General features: G+C 55.8%; 1 protein-coding gene and 4 non-coding genes across 10 annotated transcripts in view; all 5 read left to right on the top strand.

Annotated features, from left to right (window-relative positions):
- LOC119103625 (SWI/SNF-related matrix-associated actin-dependent regulator of chromatin subfamily A containing DEAD/H box 1 homolog) overlaps positions 1-22,251 on the top strand; it is a 34,389-nt gene extending 12,138 nt beyond the window's left edge. For all 6 annotated transcript variants that reach the window (XM_037227228.1, XM_037227226.1, XM_037227224.1 and 3 more), the window contains exons 4-20: positions 10,204-10,392; positions 11,613-11,844; positions 12,613-12,739; positions 13,421-13,622; positions 14,286-14,491; positions 14,973-15,055; positions 15,248-15,355; positions 16,066-16,201; positions 16,795-16,930; positions 17,302-17,439; positions 18,249-18,467; positions 18,842-18,952; positions 19,599-19,724; positions 20,012-20,223; positions 21,132-21,314; positions 21,711-21,817; positions 22,132-22,251. In XM_037227228.1, coding sequence (XP_037083123.1) covers positions 10,204-10,392; positions 11,613-11,844; positions 12,613-12,739; positions 13,421-13,622; positions 14,286-14,491; positions 14,973-15,055; positions 15,248-15,355; positions 16,066-16,201; positions 16,795-16,930; positions 17,302-17,439; positions 18,249-18,467; positions 18,842-18,952; positions 19,599-19,724; positions 20,012-20,223; positions 21,132-21,314; positions 21,711-21,817; positions 22,132-22,208 — 2,592 coding nt within the window. In that variant the 3' untranslated portion in view covers positions 22,209-22,251. The remainder of the gene's footprint in view (positions 1-10,203; positions 10,393-11,612; positions 11,845-12,612; positions 12,740-13,420; positions 13,623-14,285; positions 14,492-14,972; positions 15,056-15,247; positions 15,356-16,065; positions 16,202-16,794; positions 16,931-17,301; positions 17,440-18,248; positions 18,468-18,841; positions 18,953-19,598; positions 19,725-20,011; positions 20,224-21,131; positions 21,315-21,710; positions 21,818-22,131) is intronic.
- Positions 299-439, top strand: LOC119104024 (U4 spliceosomal RNA). Its single transcript, XR_005094863.1, has one exon. It is a non-coding gene; the product is annotated as a U4 spliceosomal RNA (small nuclear RNA).
- On the top strand, positions 1,448-1,589 carry LOC119104026 (U4 spliceosomal RNA). Its single transcript, XR_005094865.1, has one exon. It is a non-coding gene; the product is annotated as a U4 spliceosomal RNA (small nuclear RNA).
- LOC119104023 (U4 spliceosomal RNA) lies at positions 2,771-2,911 on the top strand. Its single transcript, XR_005094862.1, has one exon. It is a non-coding gene; the product is annotated as a U4 spliceosomal RNA (small nuclear RNA).
- On the top strand, positions 9,629-9,770 carry LOC119104025 (U4 spliceosomal RNA). The gene has a single exon (XR_005094864.1). It is a non-coding gene; the product is annotated as a U4 spliceosomal RNA (small nuclear RNA).
- Positions 22,252-22,733: the final 482 nt, after the last annotated feature.

Genomic DNA, 22,733 nt, shown 5'->3' with positions numbered 1-22,733 from the left:
CAACAGCATTTCACACAAACTAGTCTGTATATGTATGTTGAGTTCATGAAACATTCGATAGATGGCGTCAAGACGTCAAAATTGTTGCGACGCAAAAACCTTTGGTAATGCTGCTTAAGGGCAAATATACGCACGTAGTCAGGCGTCGAGTGCACAGAATGTCACGTGGATGGAGACTGCAATGCTGGGGTGAATGTTATCTTGCATGTAATAGCCGAGTGGATGCGTTTTGCGTAGCAAGCTAGGCGTTGTGTGGTATAGCAACGTTTATGTATAGACAAAAGGCCGTAGTAACAGTATCTTTGCGCAGTGGCGATACAGTGACCAATGAGGTACATCCGAGGTGCTGTTATTGCTAGTTGAAAACTTTACCCAATACCCCGCCGGAACGACGTGAAATACCGTCGGCCACGGCAATGTTTGGAGGGTCTTACGGGGCCGTGTTATGATGACGAGAAGAGAAATGCCTTGCGTGGTACCATCAACTTGCTTATTTGGAGCGCACTGGCTTAGGTTTATGTCTCCAGTAAGTGTTCAGAATGTTATCAGCAGTCTAAGATGACGGCGTGTAATCATTGGAAACATTTGCACGCGTATCAACTCGGGATATGCGGGACCTTAACCGATAGCACGAATGCAGCTTTGCGGAACTCTACATGAGACACTTGTGGAAGTAGTCCCCTGTCATTACTTGGTGCGAAATTTGACGTTACGTTGTTCCTAGGGCACCTGAAGTGTATTTTCCTCACCAATTGTAGTTAGTGCGTTCAAAGTTCTTGTTTTCCGACATGACCACGTTGAGAGTTTAGGTATGACTTGGTGGTTGTTTGTGCTATTAAGCATAATAAACACTAACTTTCTGCTATTAAAGGTAAAATAAGTTAGTCGTCAGAAGCAGGTGTGGCCCGGGGCCGGTGGCTGCGACGCGTTAAAGGTCAGATAATGCCAGAGAGCGGGACGGACCGTGCCGAGCATTGCGGCGCGTCAAACTTTCGCCACCAAATTCTGCCTTGACCTGGAATTTCGCGGTCGGAAGGCAGGGGTACCGGCTCATACAAGAAGCACTGCTTATCCTGAGCTCTGATCCCAGAAATTTAGTTGTTAAAATGGATCAGATGAAATCTTTAAAAACACTTGTGTTTGCCAGCAGCATTCCAGAAAAACTAGTCCTTGTATATTTATTTGAGGTGCATAGAACATTCGATAGATGGCGTGAAGACGGCAAACTTGTTGCGACGCAAAAGTCTTTGGTAATGGTGCTTAAGGGCAAACTAGCGCGTGAAATCAAACGTCAGGTGCACCGGGTGTCACGTGGGTGGAGACTGCGATGCTGGGGTGAACATTACCTTGCAAGTAACAGCCAGGTTCTATCCGTTTTTGTCTAGTAAACCAGGCGTTGTGTGGTAAAGCAGAGTTCATGTGCAGACAAAATGCCGTTGAAGAAATTATCCCTGCGCAGTGGCGATACAGTAACTAATGAGGTTTATCCGAGGTGCTGTTATTGCTAGTTGAGAACCTTAACCCAATACCCCGCCGGGACGACGTGAAATACCGTCGGCCACGGCAATGTTTGGAGGGTTTTACGGGGCCATGTTATGACGATGAGGAAATAAATATACCTTGTGCGGTCCCATTTGAGTGCTAAGTTGTGGCGAGTGTTTGTTTCGTCGCGCTGTCGTGGGATGATGGAACGACGCTAGTTGTGTCCCGTCTCGTATGCTGCGAAACAAGCTTTGATTGTTTTTGCAGGGCTATTTGTATTGAACCTTCAGTGTTCCGCGAAAAAGGGACAGAAGTGAAGCACTGATTCCCCCTTATTTGATGCAGACGGGCTTAGGTTTTTGACTCCATACGCGAATAAGTGTCGAGATTGCCGTTACGTCGGGTAAAGATGATAGCGAGCAATCCTTGGAAACATTTACACCTGTCACTTTGGGATATGCGAGACGTAAACCTATAGCACAAATACAACTTGGAATTTGCAGAGCCCAACATGAGACACATGTGGGAATAGTCTGCTTTCATTATTTGGTGTGAGGTTTGACATTACTTTGTTCTGAAGTCACATGAGTTGTGTTTTCCTCGTTACTTGTAAGTTGTGGTTGGTAAGCACTTGCATTTTTCTGACGCGACCATGTCGAGTTTTTACAGGTTGCATGATGATTGTTTGTGCCAGCAAGCATAATAAATGCTAAGTAGTTGCTATTTGATCTAAAATTTGTCAGTCGCCATTGACGTGTGTGGCCTACGGCCGCGTTGAAGTCAGGTGACGCCAAAGGGCAGGGCGGACTCTGCCTAGCATTGCGGCACGTCAAATTTTCTCCACCAAACTCTGCGTTTGATTTGGAATTTCGCGATCGGATGGCAGAGGTCAGGGCTCGTACGACAAACACTGTTTAGTGTGAGTTCTGGTCACAGAAATCCGTGTGTTCAAAAGGGTCGGATAAAATCTTTACAAATAACTTGTGTTTGCCAACAGCATTTCACACAAACTAGTCTGTATATGTATGTTGAGTTCATGAAACATTCGATAGATGGCGTCAGGACGTCAAAATTGTTGCGACGCAAAAACCTTTGGTAATGCTGCTTAAGGGCAAATATACGCACGTAGTCAGGCGTCGAGTGCACAGAATGTCACGTAGATGGAGACTGCAATGCTGGGGTGAGATTATTTTGCATGAAACAGCCAAGTGGATGGGTTTTGCGCAGTAAGCTAGGCGTTGTGTGGTATAGCGACGTGTATGTATAGACAAAAGGCCGTTGCAAGAGTATCTTTGCGCAGTGGCGATACAGTGACCAATGAGGTTCATCCGAGGTGCTGTTATTGCTAGTTGAAAACTTTACCCAACACCCCGTCGGGACGACGTGAAATACCGTCGGCTACGACAATGTTTGGAGGGTCTTGCGGGGCCATGTGATGATGATGAGAAAAGAAATGCATTGCGTAGTACCATCAACTTGCTTATTTGGAGCGCACTGGCTTAGATTCATGTCTCCAGTAAGTGTTCAGAACGTTGTCAGCAGTCTAAGATGACGGCGTGTAATCATTGGAAACATTTAAACGCATATTACCTCGGGATATGCGGGACCCTAGCCGATAGCACGAATGTAGCCTGAAATTTGCGGAGCCCTACATGAGACACTTGTGGAAGTAGTCCCCTGTCATTACTTGGTGCGAAATTTGACGTTACGTTGTTCTTAGGGCACCTGAAGTGTATTTTCCTCGCCAATTGTAGTTAGTGCTTTCAAAGTTCTTGTTTTCCGACATGACCACGTTGAGAGTTTACGTATGACTTGGTGGTTGTTTGTGCTATTAAGCATAATAAACACTAACTTTCTGCTATTAAAGGTAAAATAAGTTAGTCGTCAGAAGCAGGTGTGGCCTCGGGCCGGTGGCTGCGACGCGTTAAAGGTCAGATAATGCCAGAGAGCAGGACGAACCGTGCCGAGCATTGCGTCGCGTCAAACTTTCGCCACCAAATTCCGCCTTTGACTTGGAATTTCGCGGTCGGAAGGCAGGGGTGCCGGCTCATACCAGAAGCACTGCTTATCCTGAGCTCTGATCCCAGAAATTTAGTTATTAAAATGGATCAGATGAAGTATTTAAAAAAGCCTGTGTCTGCCAACAGCATTCCAGAAAAACTAGTCCTTGTATATTTATTTGAGGTTCATAGAACGTTCGATAGATGGCGTGAAGACGGCAAACTTGTTGCGACGCAAAAGTCTTTGGTAATGGTGCTTAAGGGCAAACTAGCGCGTGAAATCAAACGTCAGGTGCACCGGGTGTCACGTGGGTGGAGACTGCGATGCTGGGGTGAACATTACCTTGCAAGTAACAGCCAGGTTCTATCCGTTTTTGTCTAGTAAACCAGGCGTTGTGTGGTAAAGCAGAGTTCATGTACAGGCAAAATGCCGTTGAAGAAATTCCCACACACATCGACAGGCTGTCGTCGACCCATTCGGCGGCCATACATCCGTCTGGCAGGACCCCAGCAAGTGGTTTGCTCCTTTTGCGGCTCTCAACCAAGGAGTCCTTTTTTCGCATCGTCGGCTTTTCCGTTCGTACTAGCTCCAAACACACCTTTCCGCTTAGTTTTTGTCGTTCCCTTCTCGCTCCCCTAATATGGGGAAGCGAAGCAAGCGCAAGAAGGATGATACTGACACGGACTCGAACTCGGCCTCCGACCTTGATAATGCCCTGGATGTAGACGATGGAAGTGCCGCCAGCCCCGCTTTGGCTGCCACTTCATCTGATGACCCTCGCGCGCCCCAGGCCATGACCGTTGGTACGCACACTTCCACCGCGGTGGGTGGACAGCAGACTCCGTCTCCGTTCAACGCCCTCGGTTCCGACCCTCGCTCGTCCTTGACCACTCCGGTGCCTGCTCGCCCTGATGCTGACCCTCTCTCGACAATGACCAGTGTTCGCCTGCCTTCTGAGCCAATTCTGGATCCTCTCGGATCGTACGTTGTCGTCCAACCTTGTGATGAAAATATGTCGTTTCGAAAGATCAACGTTTTTTGGCCATCAAAGCAAATCAAAGCTATCTGCGGTCCATGCGAACTCAAAATTGAAGCACCAGCAAACGGATCACTCATCATTAAAACAACAACTCGCGCACAAACCAAGGCCCTACTCAGAACAGCTGAATTTTGCGGCAAACAAGTAAAAGTCTCCCTGCACCATGCCAGAAACACCAGTAAGGGCACCATCTTCGCGCCTGAACTCCGCTTCATGACGGAGGACGAGATCCTAGCGGAGCTCAGAGATGAGCAAGTTTGCCATGTCCGTTGGCTGACGACTTTCAGAGATTGTCAGCGTCACGACACCAGCCTGCTTGTTATCACCTTTGGTACCACCCGACTTCCAGATTCGCCCACCGCTGGTTACCTTCGTTATAAAGTAAGAGTATTCATTCCAAATCCACTCAGGTGTTCTAAATGTCAACGGTTCGGACACGGCAGCAAGTACTGCGAACAGAGTGCCAGATGCTTGAAATGCGGCGAGACTCCTCACGAGGGATCTGCCTGCACATCACCCCAGAAATGCCTGAGCTGCGGAAGTGCTGATTACGCCGCCAACTCTTCTCAGTGTCCCACGTGGAAAAAAGAAAAAGAAATTTGTTCTGAAAAGGCAAAGACAGGTGTGTCGTACCCCGAAGCACGGCGCACCGTTGAATCTAAAATGTCGTCGCAGCCCAGCAAAACATATGCACAAGTAGCAAAAGCCACGATGGCCACATGTGCAACACAGACAGACCCTATCACCCATCTGCCTCTCCTGAAACTTCTCAACCCTCGCCCCTCGGTTTCAGTTGAGTCAACTACACAGACCCAGACGAAAAATGCCGTTGAGTCGCCCCTGGCTGGACGTTCGGATGCCCAGGCGCCCGTGCACCCCCGTCCTCAGGTCGGCCGGCGTTCCAGCCCGCCGGCTGTGAGTGATTCACGTGCGGGTCAGGCCGTCCGGCGTTCTAGCCCCCCGGCTATGAACAGTCGGCGGCCCGGACCCTCTGGCCACCACACAAACATCACCTCCCCTTCCCCCACCACAACACCTGTCGAAACACGCCCGAACGAAGACCGCCGGTCCCGTCCACCGGTGAGGGTGGCGATGGGACGGCCTAGGTGTGTTTCGTTCGGGCGATTCCCATCAACCGGTGGGAATGGATCCCTTCATCACTAAATGTCTTTCATCTTACAGTGGAATTGTCGTGGTCTCATTTCAAAATGGTCCGAAATGAAAGCACTTTTTGCCGTACTATCTCCAGTCATCATTGCCGTACAGGAAACATGGTTTCGTCCCACCGACACATATAACTTTAAAATGCCAAATTACTCGTTATATCGCTATGACACGATGGACGGTGAGCGTCGCCAAGGTGGGGTGGCGCTGTACATCAGTCAAAAATTAACACACACGCCACTCACTCTTTAACACACCTTTTCAGGCCGTTGCATGTTCAGTTCGACTGCATGGTCGTACCATCGATATATGCTCAATATACATTACACCAAATTTTAATAATACGGAGCTCTTGCGGCAACTTGACCAACTCGTCGCTCAATTTCAAAACCCTTTTCTCATCCTCGGCGATCTCAACGCTCGCAGTCCAGCTTGGAGTAACGGCACCCAAGCCGTTAATCGCCGAGGACATTTGGTTGAAGATTTTATTGATACACACAACTTAGTCCTGTTAAACAAAAGCAGTAATACTCATCACCACTTACCCACTAGTACAGAAACAGCCATCGACCTGTCGCTGTGCTCTCCCTCAATAGCAACATACTTTGATTGGACTGTTGGGGGAGATATACACGACAGCGACCATTTTCCAATTAAACTTTACTCCGCTTTTGACGCAGCCGCTGACGAAGTTTTGCAATCCATGCCCCGCTGAAATTTACGAAAAGCAGACTGGGCCAAATTTCAAGAACTTTGTTATGTGAACCGAGACTGTTATGAATCACCAGAGCCCTTATGGCCTAGTGGCCCTTATGGCCAGAGCCCTCATGGCCCTTATGGCCTTATAGCTCGTTGGCCTTATTACACATATTATTCATGCTGCAGCAACCGCGACAATTCCACTTACTAAAACGCCATCACGCCGCATCCCAGTACCATGGTGGACGAACCGAAGTTAAGAACGCTATTGCGCGACGGTAACGTGCTTTCCGCTGCTTTCGTCGCCACCATGATGTACCTCATCTTCTTGCCCGAAATTATGAGCGTGCTCGAACCAGACGAATTATAAGGAGTGCCAAACGTCATTCTTGGCAAGCATATCTCCAGCAGTTCACTGCTGCTACTCCCCTAAGCCAGCTATGGGGACTGGTTCGAGCACTTTCCGGAAAACGCACCTCTATTTCATTGCCCACTTTACGCATTAATAATTAAATCATTTCGGCAACACCTCTTATCACCAATGCTCTTGCTGAAAGTCTCTCAGTGTAGCTCATCTGGAAATTACCGACCAGGATCTGTGGAGACTGCGCAAGCCCGTTTTCGTTTACATGCTGATTGTTTTGTTTCCGATAACACCGAAGACTATAATTTACCATTTTCATTTCTGGAACTACAAAAGGCTATAAAATTCGCCGGCAACACCTCAGTAGGTCATGATCAGTTACACTATTCTTTTTTTCGTAATCTTTCAGAAGATATGCTTTGTTTTATATTGGCAGTTTTTAACGATTTGTGGTCAACCCATGTCTTTCCTGACGCCTGGAAAGACACCATCATTATTCCACTTGCAAAGCCAGGAAAAGACACCAAAGATCCATCAAATTATCGTCCCATTGCACTTACCAGCTGTCTAGGAAAACTTTTTGAGCGGATGGTGGTGAAGCGAATCTCTTGGATTGTAGAACGAGACTGCCTGCTTACAGAAAATCAATGTGGTTTCCGACACAATCCTAGCACAATAGACCATGTCATCAGACTTCAAACTGACATCAGACTTTTCTTTAAACATCGACACCACACAACTGCTGTATTCCTGGATATTAGCCGAGCCTGCGACATGGTCTTTAAACCTGCACTAATTTTCGAGCTCCATCAGTTAGGGTTTAAAGGCCATTTTGCACATTATCTTATTGGGTTTCTTTCCGGCATCGGACCATTTCCTGTGAGATGCAGATCCGCCGTTTCCGACACTCACCATATGGAGAGCGGCCTCCCACGAGGGAGCTGTATCTCACCGATTCTTTTTAATTTTATGATAAACGATTTATTTGACTCATTACCATCGGGTATTTCCTCTTCACTTTTTGCGGATGATGGCGCCATCTGGTGCTCAGACGCCGAATATGACCATTCGCTGCCACGGCTCCAAGCCGCCCTAAACAAGGTGCAGCAGTGGTCAGAGCGATACGGGTTCCTCTTCTCCGCTCCCAAATCTGCAGTTATGATTTTCGGCAAAAATATGCGTGATACTCCCAATTTTCGGCTTCGACTAGATGGACACCACATTCCCTTCGTTTCGTCTTTCAAATTTTTTGGCATCGTACTTGACCCCAGATTATCGATGCGACAGCACGTGGAGCATGTTCGCTCCAAATGCCTAAAAAGACTAAATTTCTTTAGATGTATTTCCGGGTCAACATACGGTGCCGACCGCCAATCGTTATTACGTCTATACAAATCCTTAGTTCTTCCCATCATTGAATATGGCTCCGTGGTATATGCAGGAGGCAGCCAACACACTCAAATCACTATCCACCATACAAAATATGTTTTTGCGAGTTGCCCAAGGAGCTCTGCGTACTTCCCCGATTTCAGCGCTTGAAGTGGACGCTCATGTTATGCCTCTTGCCCTCCGACGAATGGAACACACATTGAGCTACATCACAAAAGTGCGACAAAATCCGTCACCCAGCTTTTAAATCCATACATGTCTTACCTCACATTCACCATGACTACGTAGGACCGGCAGAACGTCGCTCAGGACTTACAATAGCATCTCGAACCACTATCTACTGTACCGCTCTTCAGTTTACTTCACCGCCTTCTTCCATGCCACCTGCTTTAATAGTACCACCATGGCAGTTAACCCCTCGGAAAGTTTTGTTTCTTTTTGATGATCCCAAACGCATTTTCACAGCAAGTTATGTTCAACAAACATTTAATCGTCTAATTTTCAACAATCAAAATAGCAACTTTATTTACACCGATGGCTCCAAGGCCAATAACCACACCGGATGTGCAGCTATTTGCACTGAACATTGCCATAAAAACTGTCGGTTACCGGATGGCACCTCAGTATATTTGGCTGAAATATTTGCTCTTTTCCTTGCATTGCAACACATTCAACAACACACCCACAAAACGAAGACAATAGTGATTTGTTCGGATTCAAAGACAGCTGTGCAATCTCTTATTGACCCAGACTTTACATACCACCTCCTTGTTAAAATCGTCAATCTCTATCATATATTACATACACAGGATATGAATATCAAATTTCTATGGATTCCAGGACATACAGTCATCATGGGCAATGAACGGGCTGACCAACTAGCCAAGGAAGCTTTGACAAACCAACACATCATGGAGATCCCTGCGGAGCATGCATCTACAAAACATTCCATTCGCACAATGACAAAACGTTTTTGGCAACAACAATGGACCGATACTACCAGAACACAACTTCATGATACCAAACCAGACATTACCCCTTGGCCATCAACGCATCGTAAAGACCGCCTGGAGGAGAAGGTGCTGGCCCGTTTACGAATCGGACACACTACACTCACACATAGTTACATATACTTAAGTCAACCTCGTCCTCACTGTCAGCCTTGCGATCATCCACTTTCGGTTAAACACATTGTTATTGAGTGCACAAGATATCAACAGGACCGCAAATATATGCAGGCTTTTTGTCGTAATTAAAATATCGAGTTTTCTTTAAAAAACGTCCTTGGCGATGACCATCCTGAACTGCTTAACATTGTCTTTAACTTTCTCAGACTTGCCGGTTTGCTTCAAGCTTTGTAAATGTCAATAAACGTGCACTTTTCTTCACATACATAATTACACCAATTTAAAATAACATCATCCAGGCGTGAGATGGTCTGAACAGGCCGAAACGCCTCAAACAAGCAAATGAAATGAAATCAGAGAAGTATCTTTGCGCAGTGGCGATACAGTAACTAATGAGGTTCATCCGAGGTGCTGTTATTGCTAGTTGAAAACTTTACCCAATACCCCGTCCGGGACGACGTGAAATACCGTCGGCTACGGCAATGTTTGGAGGGTTTTACGGGGCCATGTGATAATGATGAGAAAAGAAATGCCTTGCGTAATACCACCAACTTGCTTATTTGGAGCAAGTAGTTTGTGCGTCATAAACATTTCCGGTTTTCCGACACGTTGAGATTTGACAGAGCACGTGATGGCTGTTTGTGCTTACTGGGCACAATAGCGTGAGCACAATATCAATTGAAATACCTTGTCTGGCGAATCGACTTGTTACGTGTCGCACCGAACGCGGCTGCGACGAAGTTGTTAAGCTCAGCAGGGTACACGCCTCTCTCCCCGTGATTCCCCATCCATGTGATTGTTGGGACTGGACTGCCGCCGCCTGCCCGCCACTGTGTCTGCCTTCGGGTCACCGCTGTCCTCACGTGATGACAGCTGCTGCCGCTGACTTTCACCAGCCTCTTTGGCCCTCACTTTATCCCGCGGTCCGCGTGTTGCAGAGGCCGGCTAAGCGGTGCGTGCTGAGCGATTCGGAGGATGACGGGGAGGAGGAGGAGAAGGAGAAGGAGCCGGAGCCGGCGCCGGCGCCGGACCCGGAACCGACCTGTCCGTCTGCCCCCGATAGTCCCCGCGCGATCGACCGCAACCTGGCCTTCATGCAGGAGGCCTTCCCCGATGCAGACGCCATGGTAACTCGCCGGCTGCCCGACGCTCGGGTGGTGCCCCCCCCCCCCCTCCCCTCCCCCTCCCCACGCATGCGCCGTTCGTCTGCGTGGTCAGAGTGGACTGAGCAGCTTCTCATCGGTGGTTTGTGACAGAATGGCGCCGTCGAGCTCCGCTGGGTCACGTGTGTGCTCTGTGACGGGGCTGTATGCCTCTGCGCTGTGACGAAGACCGTTTGCTCTCCGTGTCTGGGCTGTCTGCTCTCCGTGTCTGGGCTGTTTGCTCTCCGCGTCTGGGCTGTCTGCTCTCCGCGTCTGGGCTGTTTGCTCTCCGCGTCTGGGCTGTCTGCTCTCCGCGTCTGGGCGGTTTGCTCTCCGCGTCTGGGCTGTCTGCGCGTCTGGGCTGTCTGCTCTCCGTGTCTGGGCTGTCTGCTCTCCGCGTCTGGGCTGTCTGCTCTCCGCGTCTGGGCTGTTTGCTCTCCGCGTCTGGGCTGTCTGCTCTCCGTGTCTGGCTGTCTGCTCTCCGCGTCTGGGCTGTCTGCTCTCCGTCTGGGCTGTTTGCTCTCCGCGTCTGGGCTGTCTGCTCTCCTGTCTGCTGTCTGCTCTCCGGTCTGGGCTGTCTGCTCTCCGCGTCTGGGCTGTCTGCTCTCCGTCTGGGCTGTCTGCTCTCCGGTCTGGGCTGTCTGCTCTCCGTGTCTGGGCTGTCTGCTCTCCGTTTCTGGGCTGTCTGTTCTCCGCGTCTGGGCTGTCTGCTCTCCGTGTCTGGGCTGTCTGCTCTCCGTGTCTGGGCTGTCTGTTCTCCGTGTCTGGGCTGTCTGTTCTCCGCGTCCGGGCTGTCTGTTCTCCGTATCTGGGCTGTCTGCTCTCCGTGTCTGGGCTGCCCGCGTCCTTGTCCGGGCTGTCGGTACCCGTGTCAGCACGTGAGTGATATCTGCCCCATGGGCCAGGTCTTTCTGTCCTCCGGGGTGTTGAGAGCTGCGAAGGTGATAAGGAAAATGCAAATACGCTCAGTTGCATGGTTTATCAAAATGAATCAGCCGAGGGGGTGAGGGTGGGACTGGGCCAAGAAGAAATACGATACCTACCCCGAAATGCGCCAATAAACTGATGTGTCGTCGGAATTGGTCCTTTTTCAATATTTGGGGCCTGTACTGTCGGCCTGCGTAGCAAGACTGCCCGCCCCGTGGCTGTGACCTTGGTCCACCCGACCGCCCCACTTGACCGCCGCTTCCCCGGCCGTGTCTCAGGAGCTGCAGGACTGTCTGGCGCAGCACGGGTGGTGCCTGGAGCCAGCCATGGCGGCTCTGGTGGAGAAGGCCGGTGACCGGAGTCCTGAGACGGCGCCCCAGCCGGCCGCGGCCGCCGCCAGGCCGGCGGTCAAGCGGCGCCGGCTGGTCCTGCTCGAGTCGGACAGCAGCGACGAGGACGGCAAGCCCGCCGCGCCGGCCAGCAACGGCCTCCAGAACGGCGCCGCCAGAGGTGACCGGCCGGCGCTCGACCCGCTGGGAGGAGAGCGGGGCCCGGTCTGCTGGGAGGGGAGCGGGACTCGATCCGCTGGGAGGAAAGCGGGGCCCGATCCGCTGGGAGGTAGTGGGACCCGATCTTCTAGGAGGGGAGCGGGACTCGACCTGCTAGGAAGCGGGGCTCGATCCTCTGGGCCCGATCCGCGGGGAGGGAAGCGGGATCCGATCCGCTGGGAAGGGAGCGGGGCTCGATCCGCTGGGGGAGGGGGAGGGGAAGGGACAGGGGGGGGGGGGGGGAGTGCGGCTTTTCAGCAACGAAACACTCCTTATGTGGGGCACGGTGTGGTACACCTGCCCCATCTCCTGCTCATGTGAATGACGGCTCTACGATGCTTGCATGTGTCGAGTGCTGCTATGTGTTACCTGCTCCAACTTAACTTGATCATGCGTGCTTGTCTGCTGGTCACGTGCCATTACTCTTCAGTCAGCCTTCGATCCGGTAGTTTCCCACTCCACGGAGGCGAGCTGCACATGGCGGGTGCACGGGGTTACCCGCTCTCATTGCTGATGTCCCAGCGGGGCACCGTCTGTCACGCCGTACTCTTCATAGCTAGGTCACAGAAAGCGACCCGGCGAGCCACTGCCGCGCGCACATACGCGTACGCGTCCCCCCGACGCGTGATGCCGGCGTCCTGACCCGATGGCGGAGTCCGTGACGACGACCTACGCCGCGCGCGCCGCTCCAGCGGGCTGCGTTGCTGACCTGGTGTCGCCGCTCTGGCAGCGGCGACGAACGGGCTCCCGAAATCGAAACCGAAGCCGAAGCCGGCTCGACGGCCGCCCTCTGAAGCGGCGGCAGCGGACGACAGCGACGACGAGGATTTCGAGGCAAAGTGCGTCGTCTACATGAGGTACGAAGGCTTCGCTGTCACCACAGGCAGGAGTTGCTTGTCTTAAGTCGCGGGTGTGGGGAGGATAGGGAATATCTGGAACTCAGAGCTAGGAGTTAGTGCCGGGGCTTGCATTGCAATTTGCGGGAAGTGCCTGACTCGGCTGACCGATCGTCACGCATTATTCCGTCTGTTTTTGGGCGGTAAGCAGATAGAGATGAGTGAGCGCGTGTTGTCCTTGTTTTATATATTGTAGAGTCGCCGCCAACAGCGGGTACACAATATGGTCGGCACGGGCATCATGGACACAACATTATGGCCACGGACGTCACAGACGCGCAGACGTTGGAGATGTATGATGTAAACAAACGTATGTTTCTTAGCTATAACACAGTAAAAACCTACCAAATGTGCGTCATAGTTTCGGGAAGCCCCGCTTGTCACCATAGCAGCGGACACGGGCAATTTGTAGGCCGTTTGCCGTCGTCGTAAGTGTTTTCAGGGACCCACGTTTTCCCATTCATTGTTTTCTCAAACGTGTACGCCAAGCACCGCAGTCTGTGAGAGGCACCACCCATGTCACTGGCGAGTCCAGTACACCTACGTGTCCAACTTCCCGCTCGAGTGCGTTGGCGCCTCTCCGCGTGGCCCGGCCCTCCGTCCGGCCGGCGCCCGCGGTAACCAGCCGTGCCTCGCGTCCAGTGACAGCGACGACGACGAGGACGAGGCGGCCGGCGGCGGCCGGCGGCGGCCCGACGGGCTGCGGCTGGCCGCCGACCGTCGCCTGGTGGTGCAGTACCTGGACTCGGCCACCACCGACGAGCTGGCCTGCATCAACGGCTGCAGCCGCAAGAAGGCAGAGCTGATCGTCCAGCAGCGACCGTTCGCCGACTGGTCGGCCGCGGTGAGACCTGCGCGCCCGCCAGGCCTGGTGCCCGGCAGCGTTTTAGGGCGGGGAGGGGGCTTTGTTAGGCGTCTTGGTGTTTGGCTGCTGGCTTTCGGTGATTGGGGCCCGAAAGGCCAGAGGGTGTCATCGTGGAAGCTGAGTCGTTGCTTCAAATGATACCGAACATTTTGGAGAGTGGCACTCGTGTCGCTCGCTGGTTGGTGGGGAATGCGTTTCAATTCAACGATTGACCGGACATGGTTATCAACGGTTGTTGATGGTCTGAACACGGCTCTGTTTTGTTCAGTTTTATCAAGTTTTGTGCTGGTCGTATACACGTGTACCTTGGCCACAGCTGCGTATAGTTTGAGCAGGTCATGGATACAGCGGAACTGCATCCGACAGCCTAATGGGATATAAATCAGAATAATTATTTACGCTATAACGAATTTACAGGACGTCGTTCTTCCTATTGGTTTTGATGCCGTGCTTTGATGTAATACGCATCGATGAGGTCATGATGTGCGTTAGTTTGATTTTGGGCGAGGCTGATGTCGTGGACACCACCTGTCCGAACGCCACGCCATGCTGTTACAATAGCGTATCTACACCTTGCTTCGCCGGGTGACACGCGCACGTCACCCGAACGTGAGTGGTAACGGCCGCCGTGTGTCACCGCAGCTGGCCCGTTTTATGGGCCTGAAGGGCCTGAACCCGCAAATGTTGAACGCCACGCTGCGAGTGCTGCGCATGCGCCAGATGCTGGACCGGCTGCTGCAGCGGTGCGGCGACATCGCGCTGAAGCTGAAGGCGCGGGTGGCCGAGCTGGTGCAGGGCCGCGCCGACCAGGACAAGATCACCGAGCAGCCCTCCAACCTCAACTCCGAGTACGGCCGCCGCCGCCGTCGCGGCCACACGGGCGGGCTGTACGCCCTGACCCTGTGCTGTCCGTGTGCTCCGCTGGGCCAGGCGCCAGCTGGGTGTAAATGGGTTGCGCTACAACGCGCCTGGCCGCTGTCGGCTCCCGACACTGCCGTTTGCTTTGGCTGTGACGGTCGTCCATCGCCACGCCGTTGAGCTGCCGCGCATTGCATGGCTGCATTGTTGCGTGCTGGCTGGCGTGCGGTGGGATGTATGCCGGCAGCGTTAACTGAAGTCGTGTCGGTCAGCTGTTCTCTCGACCTCGACCCTGTCCTGACAGCTGTTTGGAAGCCAACTCTGAACTGCTCGGTCGTTCAGCCTCCCCAGCGCGGGCTTACTGTCGAGGGGTCGCCGCTGTTGCTGCGACAGAGGCCGCGAGTGGCCGTGTTGGCGCCGCCGCTGCCGTCCGCCGTGTCCCATCTGACCAGCTGCCCCACGCTCTGGCAGGATGCGGCTGTCTCCATACCAGCTGATCGGCCTCAGCTGGCTCATCATCATGTTCAAGGAGGGGCTGAACGCGGTGCTGGCAGGTCAGTGGCGCGAGGTACCCAGGCGCCAGTCCGTGGGCTGGGGCTGCGCGGCTCGGCCTAACTGGTCACGGGTGTAGGATGTGGACGCGTTAACTCCGCCCTGGTGTGGAAGTGCGTGCTATCCCGCTTTAAAGCGTGTACGGTGCGTGTGCTGTTTCCACGGACTGAGTACTCACCCCCCCCCCCCCGCAGATGAGATGGGCCTCGGCAAGACGATCCAGGCCATCTCTTTCCTGGCGTACCTGCAGCAGCAGAACGCCGCCTGGAAGTACCTGGTGGTGGTGCCGTCCTCCACGCTCGGTACGTCGCGCGCTCGACCGCCGTGTAATCGCACTCCCGAAAGGCGAGGTGGTCGGTCGGTCAGACGCTCGGCGCGCGTCGGGCGTGGACACCGTCCATGTGAACCCTGGTGTTGTTCGGAGACGCCAAGAGTCAGGACGTATCGGCTGCAGGCTTCAAATCAGTTGCGTTCTGAGAATGGCCCTGTTACGCTGGTTTTCCTATTGCGCGTAGGCTTCTGAGGGTCTTTATGTGGTAATAATATGATGGTTTTAGCCACTCCCTTGCAATTCATACCCTTTGTGATAACAAATTTATAATGTGGCGGCTTAAGTCATTCCTTTGCAATTCAGTTCCATTGTGATAACAAATGCTGTGATTTCATCTGATAAGTAAATGCCGAAGACGTAGGCGCATGCTCAGAGCTGCACACGTCGCGTGCGTCGGCTGATGCGCTGGCGCCAGCGTTTGGCGTGTGCGCTGGTCGAGCCCGGCGCGCCCGGCGCCGGACGCTCTCTCCCCGCCCCCCCCCCCCCTCCCCCACCGACCGCGGGCTAGGCGCGAGTCGAGCCGTCGGCCGGTGCGGTGATTCGCCGCGACATCGGACGGTTGGCCCGCACAGCCGGCGCCCAGCTGGCTGAGTCGGCAGGCGGCTGGCTCCGAGCATGCACACTCGGTACAGCTGTCGGTGGTGGTGAGGCGCTCTGACCCGCGGCCCGCCCTCCGGCCAGACAACTGGGTGCGGGAGCTGTCGGTGTGGTGCCCCTCGCTCTCGGTGGTGGAGTACCGCGGCTCGCTGGAACAGCGCCGCGACCTGCGGCAACTGCTGCTGCGCGAACAGCACGACTGGCAGGTGGTCGTCACCACGTGAGTCACGGACGCGCGCGCACGCCAGCGTCCTGCTGTCGGGTCACTGGGGCGGCCGTCCGTCATTGGCCCGTAAACTGTCGCTGAGATGTGTGCCGGTCGCTGTCTTGTGAGGGTCCGCTGGATGTGTGCCGGTCGCCGTTCTGTGAGCTGACGCTGGGATTTGTGCCAGTGACTGTCCTGTGGGATGCCGCTGGGAGTTGTGCCGGTCACTGTCGCTAAAACGTGTCATGGATACGGATATGGATACTGTCGTTGACATTGGCGTGGCATCGTTACATCACTATTTGTTGTCACCATCTGCCGCGTTGTAATGCGAAGGGCCCAAGTTTGTTGGAAAGGTTAAATGATCTTTAGACGCGTTTTTGCTGTTATTCTTGATCCTGTCTGTTTCGGCCATTGCCTGAAAACCTGTCTTCGCAATGCGGCTGTCGGTCTGCTAAATGACAGCTCCCCCTGTCATTAACCTTCGCCCCAGCGCCGCCATGCTGTACCTTACCTGGTGATGCGTCTGCGTGTGCTGAGTCACAGCTGGGAGGGAGACGAAGCGGTGCATTATCCCATGCCGGAGCGGCGCTTCGCTCTCGTTGCAGGTACAATACGGTGGCCAGCTCCCCGGAGGACAGGATGCTCTTCAGAAACCTCAGCTTCAAGTACATTGTGTTCGACGAGGCGCATATGCTGAAGAACATGGGCTCCAAACGATACACGAATCTCATGAGGCTGATCGTAAGTGGGCTTCAAGGGCTAGTGATACCTTAAGTGGGCTTCAAGGGCTAGTGATACCTTAAGTGGGCTTCAAGGGCTAGTGATACCTTAAGTGCGCAAGTAGTACCCTGATATGTTTACTCTCCGGCCCGGGTTTGGAGGCATAGCTTTGCCAGGCATTAAAAGGGAGCAGGCACACATGTATGCAATTGATTTTGACATGTACCATACGACATCTTACATGTTTTAGTATGATGCGTAATTAGATGCGTAATTAAACATATCTACGCAGCGTACTTTCGTGAATGTGGGACGTCCTCTCATGTCCGGCCTGGCTCCGGTGGGGTTGGTAGGGGACGCTGACCGCCGCTGACCGGGCCTCCCGCCGCCAGGGGGAGCACCGGCTACTGCTGACGGGCACGCCGCTGCAGAACAATTTGCTGGAGCTGATGTCGCTACTGGTGTTCGTCATGCCGCACATGTTCGGCAAGTTCCGACAGTCGCTTCAGACCATGTTCGAGGTGATCCCGGTACGTGGACGGGACGGGGACGGCGACGGGGACGGGGACGGGAACGGGGATGGCACGGGACGGGGACGGGGATGGCACGGGACGGGGACGGGGACGGGGACGGGGGCGGGGGCGTGTGTCCTATCAGTGCTGTGCCCGTTGCGTCCCTCCGTTTGGGGTGTCCGTGTGCGTGCGTGCACGCGTATGTGTGTGTGTGCGTGCGTGTGATAGGGAGGCGGTGGTCACGCATCGTTGTCTGCCGGGGCCCGAAATAACGCAGCTCTGGCTGTGGGCGGGGCGGTGTTGGCATGACTCAGCGTCGGCTGCAATGTCAAAGGGGATCTGTCTTGCCTCGGCCACAATCGTATTGCACGACACGTTGCAAGCCAGATTAGGTCACCTTGATAAATCCACTGTTTTTCTAGGGTTGCTCAGACGTTACCCAGTTTGGCCTTCACTGTCGTCATGCTGTCGCTTTACAATGTTCACTGCAGCCACATGGACCCTGGCCACTACATATTTTGTTCCCGCCATGGTTAGCATGGCACCGCTGCGCGCGCTGTGACGTCACTGTTGTCGCGGCCGCCACGCGACGCTGCGGCGGCGTCGTCCGGGCCGGCTGCGACCTCCCCGCCCTGACCGGGACCACTCCGCACTGGCCGTCCCGTCCACAGAAGGCGTCCGGTCAGGAGAGCCTCTCCTCGTACGAGGCGGCCGTGACCTCGCCGCCCCGGCCCGTCCCGTCCACAGAAGGCGTCGTAGGAAAGCCTCTCCTCGCACGAGGCGGCCGTGACCTCCCCCCCCCCCCCCCCGGCCCGTCCCGTCCACAGAAGGCGTCCGGTCAGGAGAGTCGCTCCTCGTACGAGGCGGCGCGCATCAGTGAGGCCAAACGCATCATGTCGCCGTTCTTCCTGCGGCGGCTGAAGCGGGACGTGCTGGTCGACCTGCCGGCTAAGCGCGAGGAGGTGCGGCGGATAGCCATGACGGCCGGCCAGGCAGCCAAGTACCGCCAGCTGCGAGACAACTTCGTCCGTGAGACCTCCGACAAGGTGGGCGCCTTGCCTCTTTTCAGCCGGTGGCTCCCGTTTGGGAAGGGGAGGGGGGGGAGGCGTGTGTGTTGCGGGGCAGGTTTTTCTGCGTTTAGGTATTTCGGCGAGTGCTTAAAGTCGAGGAAGCGCTCCGCTTCGTACTTTGTGTGCGACCTGGCAGTCTGCGTATACCGAAAAATTTGGACGAGGGTGCGAGAGGGGAGGGGGCGTTCGTTGTCATTGCAGGCCGCTGCTGCTTAAAAGAACGGAGCTTAGTATATCATAATGCCCCACTGCATAGCACACCAAGAAAATGATATTGGCACTAACGATGAGTGGGCCCCCGAGCTGGCGCTGTGCCTGCGCGTGCGCTTGACCGTGGTCCTGGCGTCCAGCTGCGGGGCTCGGCGGCTGACGTCTCCCAGACCGGCATCGGCCTCGTCATGTCGATGCGGAAGCTGGCCAACCACCCGCTGCTGCTGCGCCACTACTACGACGACGCCAAGGTGGGTGGAGCCGCTGCCGGCCGCGGTACTGGACTCGGCACGCGGTGCCGCGCCGGCGGGCTCCCGTCGACGCCGCGGGGAACTCGGACAGCACCGCCCTGTGGCCGGGCGGGACGGGGGGGGGGGGGGGGGGGGGGGGCGGCTCTCAGCGGCGGGCTCCCGTCGGCGCCGCGGGGATCTCGGACAGTACCGCTCTGTGGCCGGGCGGGGGGGGGGGCGGCTCTCAGCGGCGGGTTCGGCTGACACGGAAGGAAGAGTTGTCGCGTGGGCATGGAAGCGATGTGGTCGCATTGCACAGACGTGATGGTCGTTATTCGTTATGCTATGGAAAGTAGCGTGCTATTATACACTAGAAGTACTTGATCCAGACTGGCGGGATATGGCCAAGTGGCTGCGCTTCATCCAGGTCTTACTAGGCAACACCTGAGAAGTAACCGTCCAATACCAACAGCCTGATGTGGTGCTGATCATCCAGCAAATAATCGGGGTGATTACATTAAGACATCCGTGTCGCTTGTTTTGCCTAGTATGCGCAGCGTCTGGGTGAAACTTAGGATTTGTTTGGCCGCATGTTCTTCCCACTTAATTTGCATGGCGTTTGTAGGTATGCATGTGTTGGAGCATTGGCTGAACGCTTTCGTTTCAGCTCCGAGAGATCACCAAAATCTTCGTTGCGATGCCTGACCACGAGCACAAAGAGGAGGCGCTGGTGTTGGAAGACCTAACATACATGAGTGACTTCGAGATTCACCAGACTTGCAAGCTCTATCCGGTAAGTGGACTTGTCACATGTCCCTTATAGTATTGACATCGAGGCAGCAATGTCCAAGATGCTACGGGATTCTTCAAAGGCTCATCAGGATCCCTCCCTGGAACGCCTTCCCTTTGCCACCCTAGCGTAATACACGAGCCTTGAGGAACCCACTGCCGCCCCCTGTAAGATATTGCATTTCACCGTCATCTCTGGCGTCTGACCCACCCCTGGCGTCCGTACTCAGGCGGTGTCGAGTTGACCGTTGGTGACCCGCCTCACCTGACCTGGCCTGGCCCGACCGGCAGCGGCTGCGCGGCCACCAGCTGCCGGACCAGCTGATCCTGGACTCGGGCAAGTGCGCGGCACTGGACCAGCTGCTGCCGCAGCTGAAGCGCGACGGCAGCCGCGTCCTACTCTTCAGCCAGTTTGTCATCATGCTGGACGTGCTGGAGGCGTACCTGCGGCTCCGCGGACACAAGTACTGCCGCCTGGACGGCCAGACGGCGGTGACCGACCGGTGGGTGGCGCCGGCGCCCGTCCGCCGCACCGCCGGCTCCGCGGGGGCCCGGTTCTCCGCGGCGCACTCGGTGCAGCGTCGGACGCGGGGTCGAGGTGCGCGCGACGGAGGGTGCCGCCGCGCGCGTGCACCGACGCCAGTGCCTTCGACTCGCTCGCTGTAGAGCGGTGGTCCCGGAGGTCAGCCCTGTCTGTCGCGCCACGCCCCGACCCTGGACGGCGATCACGGAGGTCGCCCTGTCACACCACGCCCGACCCTGGACCGCGATCACGGAGGTCGCCCTGTCACACCACGCCCGACCCAGGACGGCGATCACGGAGGTCGCCCTGTCGCCCCACGCCCGACCCAGGACGGCGGTCCGAGAAGAGGTGGGCCTTGTCGCCCCACGCCCGACCCTGGACGGCGATCACGGAGGTCGCCTTGTCGCCCCACGCCCGACCCAGGACGGCGATCACGGAGGTCGCCCTGTCGCCCCACGCCCGACCCTGGACGGCGGTCCCAGAGGTGGGCTTTGTCACACGACGCCTCGACCCTGGACGGCGGTCCCAGAGGTGGGCCTTGTCGCCCCAGGTCCGACCCGGACGGCGATCCCAGAGGTGGGCCTTGTCGCCCCAGGCCCGACCCTGGACGGCGGTCCCAGAGGTGGGCCCTGTCGCCCCAGGTCCGACCCGGACGGCGGTCCCAGAGGTGGGCCTTGTCGCCCCAGGCCCGACCCTGGACGGCGGTCCCAGAGGTGGGCTTTGTCACACGACGCCCCGACCCTGGACGGCGGTCCCAGAGGTGATTTTTGTCACGCCACGCCCCGACCCCGGACGTCAGCACTGGTCGTGTGACGTCACGGACGAGGTGGCCGTGGCAGCATGCATGCCTCTGTGACGCCGCCGTGTGACTCGGCGCGCCCTGCCCAGGCTGGAGCTGATCGACAAGTACAACTCTGAGAGAGACATATTCGTGTTCCTGCTCTCGACGCGCGCGGGCGGCCTAGGCATCAACCTGACCTCGGCAAACGTGGTCATCCTGCACGACGTCGACTTCAACCCGCACAATGACCGTCAGGCGGAGGACCGCTGCCACCGGATCGGTCAGACCAGGTGAGGCGCGCCGCCGGCCGCGGCGCGGGCCGCGGTACGCACCGGCCCCGTGCGCGGGCCGACGCGCTCCGATCAGGGGCGCCGCCGCTGCTGGCACTCGGCTGTGCTGCGCTCGGCTGTGCCGCTCTTGGAGTGGGGGACGAGGCTGAGATGGGTGTCAGGGCTCACCCGCTGGATTTGGCGAATGCGTCTTGGGTTCCAGATGTCGCGACCGGTTGATCGTCTTGACCGCTGTTCTCGGAGAGCGAGATCTCGACAGCCGAAGCAATTGCGCGTGCCATGGTAGAATGGAGACCTGACATGGGGCGGGTGCGTCGCGGTGGTGCGGCCGTTTGGAGACGGTGTCGTCCGTGAGCGGCGCCTGGCCCGCCACGTGACCCTGCGGCGTTACCGCAGGGAGGTGCAGGTCATCAAGCTGATTTGCGCCAACTCCATCGACGAGTGTATGCTGCAGGTCGGCCAGGAGAAGCTCAGCCTGGACAGAGACATCAGCGGCGGCACAGGTACGGCGCGTGCGGCCGTGCCGGCCGCCGCCAGCGGTGGGGCCCGGTAGTGCCGATGCTTGCGCGAGTTCGGTCGGCTCGTGTCGTTGGTGAGATGGTCTGCGATAGAATGTTCGCGTGGCAGTAGGCCGCGCTCGTGGTCACGAAAAACTGTCGCGCCTGTCATCAAGCTTTCACTTGCACCAAGCATGTATTGCCCCTTAAAAAGCCGCGCCGTATCCGTCTGTGTGCGTGGTCTGGCAGGCCGGTGTGGACGTGTGGCCGGGTTGGCTCGGGCTGAGCAGGGAGCTGACGCGCCGGCCGTGCCGTTGCAGACGCGCCGGGCGAGGCGGAGGATCCACGAGACGTGCGTCACCTGCTGGAGCTGGCGCTCGCGTGCGGCGACGGCTGACGCTCGACCGCCCTAGGCACCCCGCGAGCGCTGGCGCCGCCCGCTCGCGCCGCCTCCGCGCTCGGCGGCCGGCGCCGGCGGGCTCGGCAACGGGCGCCGGCGCCAGCGCTGCTCATTCCGGTCTGACGGTTTTCGGCGCGCTCTTTTGTGCAGGCGGACGCTGTGTCCCGCGGATATGTTTTAGTGTTGTTCGGATCAGCTGTTGTTCAGCCCGGTGCGAGACTTGATTTCTGAGCTGTCTCTGTTAAGCGAGATAGGCGGATCTCCTCGTGGCGCTGAAGCTGAAAGCTTGTGATTTCACGTGTTTTGGTTTGTGTCTTGTAGTTCGTGTCCGACTCCTTGTTTGGGGTCATTTCAGCTGTCACCGATCCGTCCGGGTGGTTTGGCCGAAACTGTGTAGTGGCAGCATTCTGCTGGCGGGGTTTTTGACTGTCTGGTGCCAAGAAAGGGCACGTCTGATAAATTGCATTCCTTTTTTCATTGAATTGCTAAAAACGCAAGATATTTCAAGAGAAGCAAATTTAG

Source organism: Pollicipes pollicipes, unplaced genomic scaffold (genome assembly GCF_011947565.3).
Source record: "Pollicipes pollicipes isolate AB1234 unplaced genomic scaffold, Ppol_2.1 Scaffold_5724;HRSCAF=6776_pilon_pilon_pilon, whole genome shotgun sequence".
NCBI classification, from domain to species: Eukaryota; Metazoa; Arthropoda; class Thecostraca; order Pollicipedomorpha; family Pollicipedidae; genus Pollicipes; species Pollicipes pollicipes.
The sequence above is the reverse complement of the archived record's forward strand: the minus strand, read 5'-3'. Positions and strand labels throughout refer to the sequence as shown.